Here is a 16,673-nt window from a genome sequence, read left to right as displayed (position 1 = left end):
ATCACTTATATCTGGAATCTAATATACAGCACAAATGAACCTTCCCACAGAAAAGAAACTCATGGACTTGGAGAACAGACTTGTGGTTGCCAAGGGGGAAGGGGAGGGAGTAAGATGGACTGGGAGCTTGGGGTTAATAGATGCAAACTACTGCATTTGGAGTAGATAAGCAATGAGATCCTGCTGTATAGCACAGGGTATTATATCTAGTCACTTATCATGGAACATGATGGAGGATAATGTGAGAAAAAGAATGTATATATATATGTGTGTGACTGGGTCACTTTGCTGTACAATAGAAATTGACGGGAGTTCCCGTTGTGGTGCAGTGGTTAACGAATCCGACTGGGAACCATGAGGTTGCGGGTTCGGTCCCTGCCCTTGCTCAGTGGGTTAGCGATCCGGCGTTGCCGTGAGCTGTGGTGTAGGTTGCAGACGCGGCTCGGATCCCACGTTGCTGTGGCTCTGGCGTAGGCCAGTGGCTACAGCTCCGATTCAACCCCTAGCCTGGGAACCTCCATATGCCGCGGGAGCGGCCCAAGAAATAGCAACAACAACAACAACAGTAACAAAAAAAAAAAAAAAAAAAGAAAGAAATTGACAGAACACTGTAAACCAACTATAGTGGAAAAAATAAAAATCATTATAAAAATGAAAATTTTAAAAATCAAAATGTGAATGGTAAAATGTAAAAGGTAATGTGAGAGGAATGCTCTAGGACACTGGAAGAGAGAAGGATTTTTTTTACAAATGTGAATCAAAATGCACAGACTGTATATAAGGTTATATCGGCTTGATTATATTAAAATCAAGAGATTTCTGTTTCATGAAAGAAAACATAGATATAGTTTAAAGTCCAGTGGCAAAGTGGAAAAAAGATATTTGCAATATCTCAAACTGTCAATATCAACAACATAGAAAAGAATTTCTGAAATTTCTCTTTCTAGCAAACAGAAAAGACAAAAACAAGAAATCCAAGAAAAAATTAAGCAAAAGTTAAAAGAAGCAGTTCAGAAAAGAAAAATCTTAAATGATTAGTAAGTCTATCAAGAGAAGCACAATGTTACTAGTACAAAGAGAAATGCAAATTAAAACAATATCAATATCCATCAGGTTAGCAGAAACTAGAAAACAGTGAAATTAAATATTATATCTATATACTTTATGACCCAAGAATTCCATACCTAGGTATACAAACCACAGAAACTTATATACAAGTCCATAAGAGGAAACTATTTGTTACAGCTGAATGTCATTAGCAATTTAAGTGTTGATCACTAAAGTAATAGATAATTAAAATGCACTACATACAAACCAACAAATATCATGCAGAACTGCGAGGCAATGAGTTAGATATATAGACTGTAATGAGAATAAATATTAAAAATAGTACCAAAGAAGATATAAGTAATAGAGCTAGGTCCATAAGAACATACCATTAGAACAAGTTAAAAACATATACATACACAGTCACTATATATTTTTCAAGGACACAAGCATAACCAATCACTACGTATTAAACATATTAGAGTTAGTGTACTTGGGGATAAGAGACAAGTGGGCTTACGGAAAAAAATAAAATAAAATAAAATAGGGGACTGTGTATGAAATGATGAACAGTATTTCACAAACTAATATAATTTATTTAATTTTCTGTACATGAGATTGAAAATAAAGTGTCTACTTAGAGGCTTTCAAACAACTTTATATCTTGCTTCATTTTATATAATAAGAATGATAAATAGAAGGAATACAGAATATGACAAGAGAGAGAAGGGAAGAGGGAAGAAGAAGAGAAATGGGAGGGGGAAAGAAAAGAGAGGAGAAGAAGCTACCAGGTCTTTGCTCAAACTACTGGAGATCACCAAAAATACTTCAGGCCATAAAGTCCACCCAAAGTGTCTGGAGTAATGACCAACTGACACTATGTTAACATATGAGGAAAGAAAATGGATAACACACTGGATAATAAAATATACTCAAACATACTCAAAACAACTCAGGTTGACGTTTCACTGAATTTTGCTATAAAATATATTAATAATGGACTTCTCTCATCAATTTGTCCTTGATAATAGTTTAACTTCATAGTTTAATTTTTTGATTGACTTTGTATGTATCCATATCTGCAAGTAGGTATACTACCAAGAAGAAGATAGGGCCATTCTTGGAGGTCCCGTCATGGCTCAGCAGAACTGAACCTGACTCATATCAATAAGGATGCAGGTTCGATACCTGGCCTCATTCAGTGGGTTAAGGATCCGGCGTTGCTGTGAGCTGTGGTATAGGTCACAGACATGGCTCAGATCCTGCATTGCTGTGACTGTGGTGTAGGTCAGTAGCTACAGCTCTGATTCAGCCCCTAGCCTGGGACCTTCCATATGCTACAGGGTGCCCTAAAAAAAAAAGACAGGGTCATTCTTAAAACTACCATTAATACCCATAATATTTCTCCCCAGAGAGGTTCCTCTTTCCATATGTATGTTCCAAAAGAATAACTGCCATCAAGAATGAAACACTGAACAGTCTTTACAAATATTATTTTAATATTTAAAGAAGGCTATTTTAAAATAAATAACATTATTAAATTAAGAATAGAAATCTGAATTTGTGTGTCACTATAAACCAAATAATTTATTGAGGACTGATGTTACTAGCTATAGCATATCACATGGCAATCATAAATAAAATATTAAAGAAGAAGAGAAAGGAACTTTTTATAATTGATACTCCTTAAATAATGGTTTCTCATTCCTAACTCTTGGTAATAAAAAGAGAAGCTATCAAAAATTAGAAAGCAGAGTTCTGAATTCAATAAACAACTTATTAGGCAGAGACAAATAAAGACTCACCAGGACAGAATATATGTGCAGACACCGATAAACAGGAGAAAAATCAACCAAATCTTGGGCCCCAGGTACCTGAAAAACAATCAAGATTGTCACAAAATATTCAAACAAGGCTACTAAAAGCAACTTCACTCAATTTTAACACTCAGGCATTAAAAAAAAAAAAGCCAGTTCTAGCTTTTAAGAGAAAAACACAAAACAAACTATTCTTCCAGAAACCTAGTTTTGGCATTTTAGCCATGGAATTAATAAGCTATGTCCCAAAGTTGGGACACAGAACAAAAGAATAGATAGTAGAGAACAGTAATGGGTATCACTGGTTCTGCATCTACTTTTAGAGACACATTTTGGGTCCTAAGCCTCTGAAGGAAAAGAAGGTGAGAATGCGATTTGGGTGATCTGACTTTGTCTTCTTAGATACATGATACTCTACATAAAAAACTAAGTTTCAGGGGTCAAAAACAAAACTTGCCACTTGAATGGCCTGCCAGGTAACTTCTGAAGGGCATACAAATCAGTGACTACTTAAGTCAGCATGCAATTAAAAATATGCTAGGAAGAGAGAGGATATAACATTTAAAAAAAATAAGATAATGAATGGAAAAGTCAAACCTAGAGTAATGTCAACAAATTATAATACATGAACAATGCGTACAGATTAAACCTATACACCAAAAAAGAAAGTAAAACAAAAACCATCCGTTAAGAAGTGCAGTATAGTCACAGTGCTAAAACTGATTCATTAAATTCATGGCAATGTATAAGTCACAATTCACTTTGACTTCAATTTCCTTATCTGAAAAAAGAAACTATTAGTTGACCTATAGGAACTGAACAAGAATAAAAGGAAAAAGTTAAAGCAAATATGACATGAAACAAAAAAGACAAAATTACATAAAGAAATAATCAAAATAAAGACCTAGTTGAAATTTTTCTGTAACAATGGTAACTGTATGATTCATCAGCCTGTAAGCCACAAGCACATCTAAATTAGGTTGGGCTGATCCATGAGTACAGGGTCAGTTTCCTTTATTTCCTAAAGCAAGCCTCCTATCTTTTGGGTCACAGATTCTTCATCAAGATGCTTTCCCTAATGAAATCTATTTATTCTGCAATTCAACAGTACAAAACCTACTTTATTTTTCCTCCAAAAGCATCACATCTCTCTATATATCAGTTCAAATTTATTGACCATTCTATGCATCTATTTTGCATGCAAGAGAGCAGAGATTAAATTTTCTATGTTTGGGAACCTCATAGTGCTACACACTCTGTAATCACTCAAAACAAATTTTTTTGTGAATCCAAAGATTCAAGATCCTACACCATGGCCAAAGAATACTTTTACTTAAAAAAAATTTTTTTTAGGTTAGCATTGACAACTTACTGAAAAAAACATTTTATGGGCAGATGGACAGCAAGTAAAGAAAAACTAAGATTAAAAAGCACCTAAAAGGGAGTTCCCACTGTGGCTCAGTGGGTAAAGATTCTGGTAGTATCCAGGAGGATGCGGGTTCAATCCCTGGCCTTGCTCAGTTGGTTAAGGATCCGGCATTGCCATGTGCTGTGATGCAGGTCACAGATGCCACTCAGATCCGGTGTTGCTGTGGCTGTGATGTAAGCCAGCAGCTGCAGCTCCAATTCAACCCCTAGCCTGGGAACCTCTGTATGCCACAGGAATGGCCCTAAAGGAGGTAAAAAAATAAAAAGCATGTGAAAATTCTACCTTTAAAGTACAAATAGATACTTATTTTCATCGAAAGAGCCACAGATGGTCATTTCAGGTATTCTTATTTGAAGTGACCATAGCATTAAATTATCTTTACAGTCTCTCCTCTGATTTTGAAGTGGAGATTTGAAGAAAATTTACTTTATTTTTCCAGAAAACCAGAGCCTTCCAGTGAAAAGGACAGCTAAGTGAAATATGATCTCATAAGAAGAAACATAGAAAAATTCCATGAAATTATATTTACAATAGTATTTAAATTATCTAAAAATTACAGGTGCACACGAAAAAAAGCCAAGAAAGAAATGCACAAAAAATTTTTAATCTGTGTAAGAAATGAAACCTTTTTATTTAGAATGAATGATTATAAAGTTATTTATTAGAAATATACACTTACAAGAAGTTTAAGAAAAATTTACCTAATTTTGAATAACATATTTATTCACAACTGTTTACATGTTCTTTGCGAAATTTATTTCTTATGTTTTGCTTTGAACTCAGAGTCCTATTTTCACTCAAAAGGAACTTGCTTCTAGCCATTCCAAGGACAGAGCCTTGGCCTTTTCACATGTCAGATCCATCCTTACAGAATGAACATACATGTTGGGGGACAGTTTCCACAGAAATATGTGACAGATAAATAATGGGGCACTTTACTAATGGGTAAGAAGATTGGTTTATGTGGGCCAACCACAAAATAGATATAATTAAAGAGGAGACAAAGGCCTTTCCTGTCATCTCCAACAAATATTTACGACCAACCCTATTCTCCATGAGGCTCCCTTAACACCATCATATTCAGCTTTAAGCTGCTTAAAAGTGCCCTGACCTGGAAGTACTGGCTTTGCTATTTCTCGGCCTCTGAAATCATAATCCAGTGAAGTCCTCCTAAGCAGTGAAGTCCTTTCTGCTTTGAAATCGGTACACAGCAATCTAGACAAGAAGGAGCCGAAGGGGGCTTCAGTTCACAAACTTTATTTCCACCCCCAGCCTACTGTTTAGAAATCATTTTTCCTCCATGCTCCCTTCTGTGAGGAACAGTAGGAACACTGCGAGGAACCCAGAAGAGCGCTGTGAGGGGAAAGGCATGTAAAGCATGCACTGACTCATGTTGCTTTGAGCTAGATGTGTTTTTTCTGCTTCCACTAATGAAAAAGAATTACTTACATCTACAGAAAGGTGAAAGGAGGCGAGCAACATACACTGTACGTGAAGGAATGCTTCACGATTGGAAGGATAAGAAATGAACTTCCAAAAATCTAAATAAATAGGAGTGAGGAAGAGTACGAGAACAAAAGGGAATGTTTCCTGACTCACATAATAAATAGGTCTGCTTTAAGGTCCACATTTTGCTTCTCATTTAAAATGCTAAATCTCTGTCAGCGCTGTCTTCCTTCTTCTCCACTGCCCTCCCTCCCCTCAAGCTGCAAAGAATGATTCAGGCAGGTTTAGGTTTCAGCTGGGGCAGCGGGAGGGGTCCAAGGACACTTTCCTAAGCTAACAATGACTGCCTCTAATGGTTTCTGTCTCCTAACAAAAGCCATGACTCCATCTTTATCAGCTTCATCTAATTTTTCCTTTCCAAAGTAAATAACACAGCCCTTGCATTTTACACATGTCCAAGTTTGACAAATCATTATCGACCGAAACTATAACTGATAAGAGATAACTTTGTGGTGGGACATTGTCATTTCCTCTCATAAGGGCTTTCTTTCTGAGATACAGAAACATGATTAAAATAGTTAAACATTTCCTCTGCAGGGCAGTCAGGAACTCAAGACATTAAGATACTGGAGTCTGTATTTTTCTAGTTCAAACAGATCTATCCTCCTACCAACAGTAGCCACAAACAATATACTTATCATTACCCTGCTTTTTTAACTTGTTATTTTCCTTAAGCCACATGAAATAATTTCATCACCAAGGACAGCAGCTGCCTAATTCTCTATATAGTTTCTGCATAGAGTGACTTCTGATGCTTCAAACCTCTTTATATTCAGGGAGGAGCAAATAGTAGGTAAAATTTTAGATTATGTAAACAAGAAATCTATGCCTCAGAGCACTTTATAGTAGTCTATAAATTAAGGGAACTTGGACATATTTTAAAATAACAGATAATAATAAGCTCTTAAAAGAATTTATGGGGGACTGAACTGCCATAAACTATCATGGAGGTAACAACTACATTCAACAATGATACATTCACATACTCACTAGACATCATATACCAGTAGATACCATACATATGGCTAACCTGTCTGTTTCAATCTTATATTCCTATGATAAATATTAACAACTTCAGTCAAAGTAATACTTCCTAATTACTGCCTATAAACTACTTGTCATTAAATATCATTATATCCACCAATACACCAGCTATCACATGATGCCACTGTACAGATGGCAAAAAGAGTCTGTAGACAGAGGAAGAAAAGTAAATTCATAAAGAGGATTAATGAACAGTACCCTGAAAATATAGTCTTATGAACCTCTGCATACCATATAGAGGAGATATAAAGATTCAGAGGAGAACTGTGATCGGAAAAATCATACTCCTTATGATTTTGATCTTTTTTCCACTCAGATTTGCGTGATGTCATTTACGACAGGATAAAGTTGGTAAACATTCTACATGCATGAACTATGACAACTAATCAAGTTTTTAATCATAAAAAAATTCAGAGGCGAAATGGAAATATTAATATAGGACAAGAAGAAAAGAAACATGAATATTACTGGTCATGAAAATTCTTATAAAACATTAGCATCCGATTTTTATGATGTTTTTCTTCTTTTCTAATACAGCTTGGGTCAAGTCAAAAAAAATCTCTGAAAATGGGAAGGTTAGTGGCTAAGTTCTCATAAACGATAAGGAAAATAGTTTTATTTTGAAAAGCTATTTTGATTTTAAAGTAAATGACATTCAAGTTCTAACAGATATATTCATCTAAGATTTTTAATAACACATATTTCTCCCCACCTCAAAAAAGAAAAAAAAAAAAAAAAGAGCTAGAAGTTAGTAGTTCTTTCCACTATCTTTAAAGGCTCACTAGTGAAGGGAGGTAGAGGGAAGAGAGTGCCTGCAGGTAAGAATCTGACAAATCTACCTGCTTCATTACTAGGTAAGCATATCATTAGAAAAGAGGAACAGAGTACAAGAAAAGATCGCTTGTCTCCCTCCACTCGAGAAGAGTAACAAGTGTAACTAAGAGAGATTTGCCTAGGCTGCTGATAAAGATAGCACATGAAAACAGAAATGCATTAGTGAGCTCGAGTGTTCACACAGCCGTCCCAGGAGATACACACACACACACACACACACACACACACACACACACACACTCAGGCACACACACTATTTATTTTTCCCTTAAGAACGCTTTCAAAGTAGGTGGATCATCCAAAAAGAGTATGATGGAAGTTTGCAAGGAATTTAGATATGTTTCTCAATAATTATTTGAGTCATTCTCCATCTTGAAAATACTCCTGATTACCACTTAACACAAAACAGTGTTTTGGTTTCTTGGTATTGGTAAATAAATGTAGGGTCTGGGTGCCTATTACTGAGCAACTATTAGTTGGATTTCAAGTCATTAAAATGTACCAGACATTTTTCTCAAGGGAGAAAACAACAAATGATTAGCTAAAAGGGCACTGCCTTTGAATTCCCAGAGGATAATTTTGACTGTCCACATAATATTTGGAAACCAGGAAATATCTGGCAAACATTTTTCATATTGTGCTTTTCTGAACTACTTGGCTTCCAAACTTCAGAGAAAAGAAGGATAGACATCATTTGGACCTAAGCTTTAATACAGCTGGACTAAACACAGGCACACCAACAAACCAGAAAGCCTAAGATTCTAACTGACAAGAATTAGCAAAAAGTATAAAAAAAGTTTAAGCATTTGAAAATGTATAAGAATACCCTGAGCAGAGCCCTAACCTAAGAAGAACAGAATTTTTCTACTGAGTTTCTCACAGATTACTAAGATTCTTCCTGAGAAATCCCTAAGTAGACTACCACTTAATTTATTCAAGTATTTGCACTAAATGGAAAGAAATCAGGGTGTGGGGGGGATCAGCATTTTTGTTAACTGAGGCACCACAAAAAACCTCTGGCAAAAATCAAGATAATCCCTCAAGAATTCTCTGCTTGAAGCTAAACATTTAGGTAATACAAATTCAACTGGTCTTTATTTAACATTGGTCTAATATACGCTAAGAAATTCTAAACTATTAGGGCAAAAAAGAAAATTTAGCACTTTACATGGTGTTAAATATGAAAGTTCTAAGAGAAGGAAAAATTTAGGTGACCAAAAAGTAGGTAGAAAAAAAAACCTTATTATAGGTAAAGAACGAATATAACTAATATATAAGGAAATCCTAAAAACTGAAAGGAAAAAAAAATCATTTTAAAAATGGTCAATAAACATGAGAAGTTTACTGGGGAAAAAATATACAAAAAGCCTTCAAATTTATCAGACTATATTTCACCTATTTATCACTATGTATGGTAACATATATTCCTATTACAGAATGCAAATTAAAACTATACAGAGATAACATTTCTCATCTATGCAATGGCAAAAATTCAAAAACTTAACGAGATGCTCTCTTAAAGAAGTTGTAAGAAAATAGGATCCTCATACATTACTTGTAGCAGGGAGGTATAGAAAATGGTACAACCTCTATGGAGCAAAACTATACATGCCCTTTGAATCAAAAAGCTCCACTTTCTTTCAAATAACTCAACTATAGCTGGGGGTGGGGGGATGGGGAATAAAATTGACTCTTTCAAAATCAACTTTTTGAGAGAAAAAGCTCCAAATTTAAAAAGTGGAATTTATTAAGTAAAGGGTATATGGATGTTTATTTTACCACTCTGGTAAGTTTTCTAAGGATTTAAAATGCTTTATAAAAAAGTTTTCAAAGGGCAGCAGTGGGTGGCACAGTTTGTTAAGGATCTGGCATTGTCTCTGCAGTGGCTTGGGTTCCTACTATGACAGAGGTTTGATTCCTTGGCCAGGAACTTCCATATGCCATGTGTGTGGCCAAAATGATAAAGTTTTTAAAAAGAGGGTATTACTCTAGAGGTGTGGGTTGTGGGAAGGGCAAGATGGGTGAAGGAGGTCAAAAGGTACAGATTTCCAGTTATAAAATAAGTGTAAGGGTCATGTAATGTACAATATGGCAATTATACTTAATAATATTATGTTACATATTTGAAAGTTATTAAGAGGGTAGATCTTAAAATTTCTCATCACAGGAACAAAACTGCAACTATGTATGGCAATGGATGTTAACTTAGACTTAACAGCAATCATTTTGCAATACACAGAAACACCAAATCATTACACTATATACCTGAAACTAATATAATGTTATATGCCAATTATACCACAATTAAAGATTCTTATAAATAAGTAAAAAGATGATGTTACAGAAGAGGTGAGATTGAGTTAGTCCTCAAGGAAAGGTAGAATTTGGTATTTTAGAAAAGAAGCAGGGGAAAAGGAGTACTTTCCCTAGTTGGGGTTTTTAGCAACTTAGTACAGAGTGAAGAGGGTGGTTGAATGAGCAATGAGTATATAAAGGAGAAATTTGAGAATACCTGAAAAGGAAGGTAGGCTTTTATAATTAGGGCAAATAATTTCATAATAAGAACTATATATTACCAGAAAATGAAAAAAAAATTAAAAGATCTTAAATCAATGACCTTAAAAATTTAAGATCTTGGGACTTCGCATCGTGGCACAGTGGTTAACGAATCCGACTAGGAACCATGAGGTTGCGGGTTCGGTCCCTGCCCTTGCTCAGTGGGTTAACGATCCGGCGTTGCTGTGAGCTGTGGTGTAGGTTGCAGATGTGGCTCAGATCCAGTGTTGCTGTGGCTCTGGCGTAGGCTGGTGGCTACAGCTCTGATTCGACCCCTAGCCTGGGAACCTCCATATGCCACGAGAGCAGCCCAAGAAATACCAAAAAGACAAAAAAAAAAAAAAAAGAAAGAAAGAAAAAGACAAAAATAAAAATAAAAATAAAAATAAAAAAAAGAGTTCAGAAAAGCTGAAGTAACATATAAACAAAGGATAAATCATAAGCTCTTTCTTCAAGCTATTTCTTATTCAATACTGCTTTATTTCAGCCAATTTTGTTTACAGTAAATGGTATTCAACACTCTATACATCATCAAAAACCATACCAACTTATATTCTACCTTTAATTCCCCAAAAAAGCACTAGTTAGAATGCCATGATAAACACTTATATAAAGGCAGCACTGTATGTGCCAAGCACTGTAACAAGAGCATTATATACATTACTTTGGTCAATCTTCACAACAATCCTACCCTCCTCTATAGGTATTATTATCTGTTTTCTCACAACTAATATATCACCTTAAATGGTTCTTTGATAGTTGATCTTTGACTATTTCAAAAATAATATTCTTAATGAATCTAATATATACTGAATAAAAAATTTTCACCTTTTTTGAAAATATTTTTTAAGTTCTGTCTAGACATTTAGAGAAAAGCAATAACATCTGCATATACTACATTATGATACAGAGATTAAAAACAAGAGTTCCAACATGATAACCAGGCCAGGCAAGTGCACCATATCCCACCCTCCCCACACAGCAGCTGAGGTCCCACCAGAGCTGAAGGGCATGCTCAACTCACATGAAGGACAACTGTTGAGCACCAGACTCCAGTGGCCAGAGAAGACACTGCTTCCTGGCTCCTTGGATCACATCCTATACAAGAACATGCCTTCAAAACTGAGGAAGATACCTGCTTCATCTAATACATACAGACAAGCACAAAGACTCAGATAAAATGAGGAGACAGAGGAACATGTCCAAAACCAAAAAAAATAAGACAAATGTCCAGAAAAAGACTTTAATGAAACAGATATAAGCAACCTACCTGGTCAAGAGTTTAGAGTAATGGCCATACAGGTATATACCAAATTCAGGAAAGCAATGAATGAACACAGTGATATCCTCAACAAAAAGAGAAAATACAAGAAACGAACAAATAGCTGTTTTAACACAACTGAAAAATACAATCAAGGGGTTCAACAGCAGATTGGATGAAGCAGAAGAATGAATCAATGTGCTTGAAGAAAAAGCAATAGAAATAAGCCAGAAAAAAAGCAGCAAAGCGAAAAAATAATTTTACAAAGTGAGTATACATTAAGATAGCTCTGAGACAACATCAAGTGGAACAACATTCATATTACAGAGGTCCCAGGAGGCAAAGAGAAGAGAAAGGGTCAGAAAAAAATATTTGCAAAAATAATCACTGAAAAACTTATCTAAGCTAGGAAAGAAAACAAGATATCCAGGTCCAGGAAGCCCAGATAATTCCAAGATGAAATCAAAGACAACCACACCAAAACACATTATACTTAAAATGATAAAAGTAAGGACTATGAGAGAATCTTAAAAGCAATAAGAGAAAAACCCCTTATTGCTTACCAAAAAAAAAAAAAAATCTCATAAAGCTATCAGTAGATTTCTTGGGAGGAAATTTTGCAGAAGAGAAATAAATAGCATGACATAATCAAAAAGCTCAAAGGAAAAAAATTCCAACCAATACTTCTTTACCTGGCAAGGTTATCATTCAGAATTAAAGGAGAGGTAAGGTTTTCCAAAAGAGCAAAAACTAAAAGGGTTTATCACTCCTAAACCAGCCTTAAAAGAAACATAAGAGAGACTTGTCTAAGCTTTAAAAAAAAAAAAAAAAAGGCACTGGAGGTCCTGTCATGGTGCAGCAGAAACAAATCTGACTAGGAACCATGAGGTTGTGGGTTCGATTCCTAACTTCACTCATTGAGCTAAGGATCCAGCATTGCCATGAGCTGTGGTGTAGGTCGCAGATGTGGCTAGGATCTGGTGTTGCTATGGCTCTGATAGGCCGGCAGCTGTAGCTCCAATTAGACCCCTAGCCTGGGAACCTCCATGTGCCACGGGTGCAGCCCTAAAAAGACAAAAGAAAAAAAAAAAACTAAAAATAGAAAAATAAAGTATATACCAGCACAGTGTGTCAAAACACATTTAAAAAAGGCACTAATTAATAAAGAGAAAACATATGAAAGTAAAAGTCACACAGGAAAAAGGTAAACAGATCAATCACTTATACTGCTACCATGAAGCTTAAAAGACAAAAGAAGTAAAATTTGCTAAAAATACAATAATTTCTTAAGGGAACATAAAATAAAAAGATGTAAAATGTGACATCAAAAACATAAAATGTAGTGGGGGAGAGTAAAAAATGTGGAATTGTGAAATGTACTCAAATTTAAATTGCTATCAACTTAAAATAGATTGTTATATACATAAGATGATATATATGAACCTCAAAATAATCACAAATAAAAAGCTTATAATAATACACAAAAGAAAATGAGAAAGGAATCTAAACACAGCACTAAAGAAAATCATCAAACCACAAGGAAAGAAAAAAAAAAAAAACAGAGAGAAACTATAAAAATAGCCAAAAAACAAGTAACAGAATGCCAATAAATACATATCTATCAATGACAACTTTAAATGTAAATGGACTAAAGTCTCCAATCAAAGATAGAGGGGCAGAATAGATTTCAAAAAAAAAAAAAAAAAAAAAGACCCATCTACTGCCTACAAAAGACTCACTTCATAAGTAAAGATACACAGAGATTGAAGGAAAAGTGGTGGGGAAAGACATTTCATGCAAGTGGAATTGAAAAGAAAGCTAGTACAGCTATAGTAATATAAGACAAAATGGGCTTGAAAACAAGAGACTGTAATAAAAGACAAAGAGAGACACTGCATAACAATAAAGGGATCAATCCAGCAAAAGATATATAACATTTAAAATATGTAGCCACCCAACACAAGTAGACCAAACACCCAACACAAGTAGACCAAAATATATAAAGCATATATTAACAAACTTAGAAAATTAACAGTGATAAAATAAAAGTAGGAGACTTTGACACCTAACCTACAGCAATGGATACATAAACTAGATAAAATAAATAATAGGTTTATACAAAACACTTCAACCAAAAGCAGCAGAATACACATTTTTCCCAATTTCAAACTGAACATTCTCCAGGATAAATCACATGTTGGGCCAAAAAAAAAAAGTCTCAATATATTTAAGAAGACCGAAATATCTATCAAGCAGATTTTCTGGCCAAAATGCTGTGAAAATAGAAATCAACTGCAAGAAGAAAACTGAAACCACACAAACATGCAAACATGGAAATTAAACCACATGTTACTTAACAACCAGTAGATGATGGAAGAAGTCAAAAAAGAAATCAAATACCTAGAGATAAGTGAAAAAAGAAATATTATGTACTAAAATCTGTAACATGCAGCAAATGTAGTTCTAGGAAGGAAGTTTATAGCAACATAGGACTACCTCAAGAAATAAGAGAAATCTAACTTCACACTTTAAGGACCTAGAAAAAATACAAACAAAGCCCAAAGTTAGTAAGAGGAAGAAAATAATAAAATTAGCCCAGAAATACATGAAAGGGACTAAAAAGCCAATAGAAACTATCAGAGACTAAGAGCTGGCTTTTTAACAAAGTAAACAAAATTGACAAACCTTTAGACTAAGCAAGAAAAAAAGCAAGTGGGCTAAAATAAATGCACTCAGAAATGAGAGCTATCACTGATACCACAAAAATACAAACAATGATAAGAAAATACTATGAACAATAATATGCCAATATTAATCAAAAAAGACTTAAAACTTATCCTTCTCAAACTTTTATCAAAAAGTGAACAGTGGGAAACACTCCCAAAAATATTTTATGAGGCCAGCATTATCCTGATACCAAAGCCAAACAAGGACAACACTAAAAGAAAAAGTGCAGGGCAATATTCCTGATGGACACATATATAAAAATCCTCAACAACATTTTAGCAAACTGAATTCAACAATACAATGAAAGAATTATACAACACAATCAAGTGCGATTAAATTCAGGGAACAAGGATGGTTCAGCATCCAAAAATCAATCAATATAATATACAATGTCAATAAAACAAAAAATAGGAGTTCCTGTCATGGTGCAGTGGTTAATGAATCTGACTAGAAACATGAGGTTGTGGGTTTGATCCCTGGCCTTGCTCAGTGGGTTAAGGATCCAGCATTGCCATGAGCTGTGGTGTAGCTCGCAGACGTGGCTTGGATCTCGCATTGCTGTGGCTGTGGCATAGGCCGGCGGCTATAGCTCTGATTCGACCCCTAGCCTGGGAACCTCCATATGCTGCGGGAGCAGCCCAAGAAATGGCAAAAAGACAAAAATAAATAAATAAAATGAAGAATAAAAACCATATGATCATCCCAATTTATGTAGAAAAAAACATTTAACAAAATCCAAGATTTTTTCATAATAAAAGCTCTCAATAAAGCAGGTACACACAGAATGTACTCCAACATAGTAAAGGCCACATGTGACATGCCCTCAGCTAGTACCATAGTCAAAAGTAAAAGCTGTAAGCTGTTCTTCTAAGATCAGAAATAAGGTAAGGATGCCCATTCTCACTACTTTTATTTAACAAAGTATTCAAAGCCCTAACCATAGCAATTAGGCAAGGGCAAAAAAAAAAAGTCATTCAAACTGGAAAGGAACAAGTAAAACTGTCACTGTTTGAGGATGACATGATATTATACATAGAAACCCCTATATAATGTACGAAAAAAAAAAAAAAAAGAAACCCTGTTAGACTAAACAATGAAGTCAGCAAAGTTGCAAGATACAAAATCAATATGTAGAAATCTATGGCATAGCACAACAGGACCAGTGGCATCTCTACAGTGCCAGGATGCAGATTTGATCCCAAGCCAGAAAAAGTGGGTTAAAGGATGAGGTGCTAACATAGCTATGGTACAGTCTGCAGTTGTGGCTCAGATCAGATCATATCCCTGGCCCAAGAACTCCATATGCCATGGAGCAGCCAAAAAAGAAAAAAACAAAATGTGTGGCATTTCTTATACAATAATATTGAAAAAGAAATTAGGAAACAATCCAAATTACAATTGCATCAAAAATTTTATTTTTAGTTTTCTGAGAAACTTTCATACTGTTTTCCATACTGGTTGTACTAATTTACAATCCCACCAACAGTGTAGGAGGCTTGCCTTTTCTCTACACTCTCTCTAGCATTTGTTACTTGAGTATTTATTAATGATGGCCAATCTAACTGGTGTGAGTTGGTACTTCACTGTAGTTTTGAGTTGCATTTCTCTAATAAATAGTGTTATTGAGCATATTTTCATGTGCCTACTGGCCATCCATATGTCTTCTTTGGAGAAATGTCTTTTTAGGTCTTCTGCCTGTTTTTCTTCTCTTTTTTTTTTTGAGAGCCACACCTGTGGCATGTGGAGGTTCCCAGGCTAGGGGTCAAATCGGAGCTGTTGCCGCTGGCATATGCCAAAGCCACAGCAACACCAGATCCGAGCTGTGTCTGCAACCTACACCACAGTTCACGGCAATACCAGATTCTTAACCCACTGAATGAGGCCAGGGATCAAACCCGCAATCTCATGGTTCCTAGTCGGATTTGTTTCAGCTGCGCCACGACGGGATTGTGTTGTTTTGTTTTTGTTGTTGACGTGTATGGGTTGTTTATATATTTTGGAGATTAAGCTCTAGTTGGTTGCATAGTTTGTAATTATTTTATTCCATAGGTTGTCTCTTCTTTTTTAATGATTTCCTGTGCTGTGCAAATGCTTGTGAGTTTGATTAGGTCCCATTTGTTTATTTTTATTTCTGTTGCCTTGGGAGGCTATGGGTCAATTTGGAGCAGCAGCTGCCAGCCTATACCACAGCCATAGCAATGCCAGATCCAAACCAAGTCTGCGACCTACACCACAGCTCACGGCAACACTAGATCCTTAACCCAATGAGTGAGGCCAGGAATCGAACCCGCATTCTCATGGATTCTACTCAGGTTAATTACTGCTGAGCCATGATGGGAACTCCACAAACTGATTTCTTAATATTAATTTGTATCCTGCTACTTTGCTGAATTTGTAGATCAGGTTGTGTGTTTTTGTGTAGATTCCTTAAGGTTTCTATACACAGTATCAC

At 35.4% G+C, this 16,673-nt stretch overlaps 1 protein-coding gene across 1 annotated transcript in view; it reads right to left on the bottom strand.

Moving 5' to 3' along the window:
- The window catches only part of EXOC6B (exocyst complex component 6B), a 607,547-nt gene that overhangs the window by 338,060 nt on the left and 252,814 nt on the right, over window positions 1-16,673 (bottom strand). Inside the window, 1 exon segment of the mRNA XM_013996035.2 lies at window positions 2,853-2,921. Within this exon segment, the coding sequence (XP_013851489.2) occupies window positions 2,853-2,921 (69 nt within the window).

This window comes from Sus scrofa, chromosome 3, assembly GCF_000003025.6.
Source record: "Sus scrofa isolate TJ Tabasco breed Duroc chromosome 3, Sscrofa11.1, whole genome shotgun sequence".
Lineage (NCBI taxonomy): Eukaryota > Metazoa > Chordata > Mammalia > Artiodactyla > Suidae > Sus > Sus scrofa.
This window is presented reverse-complemented; position numbering and strand designations above follow the sequence as displayed.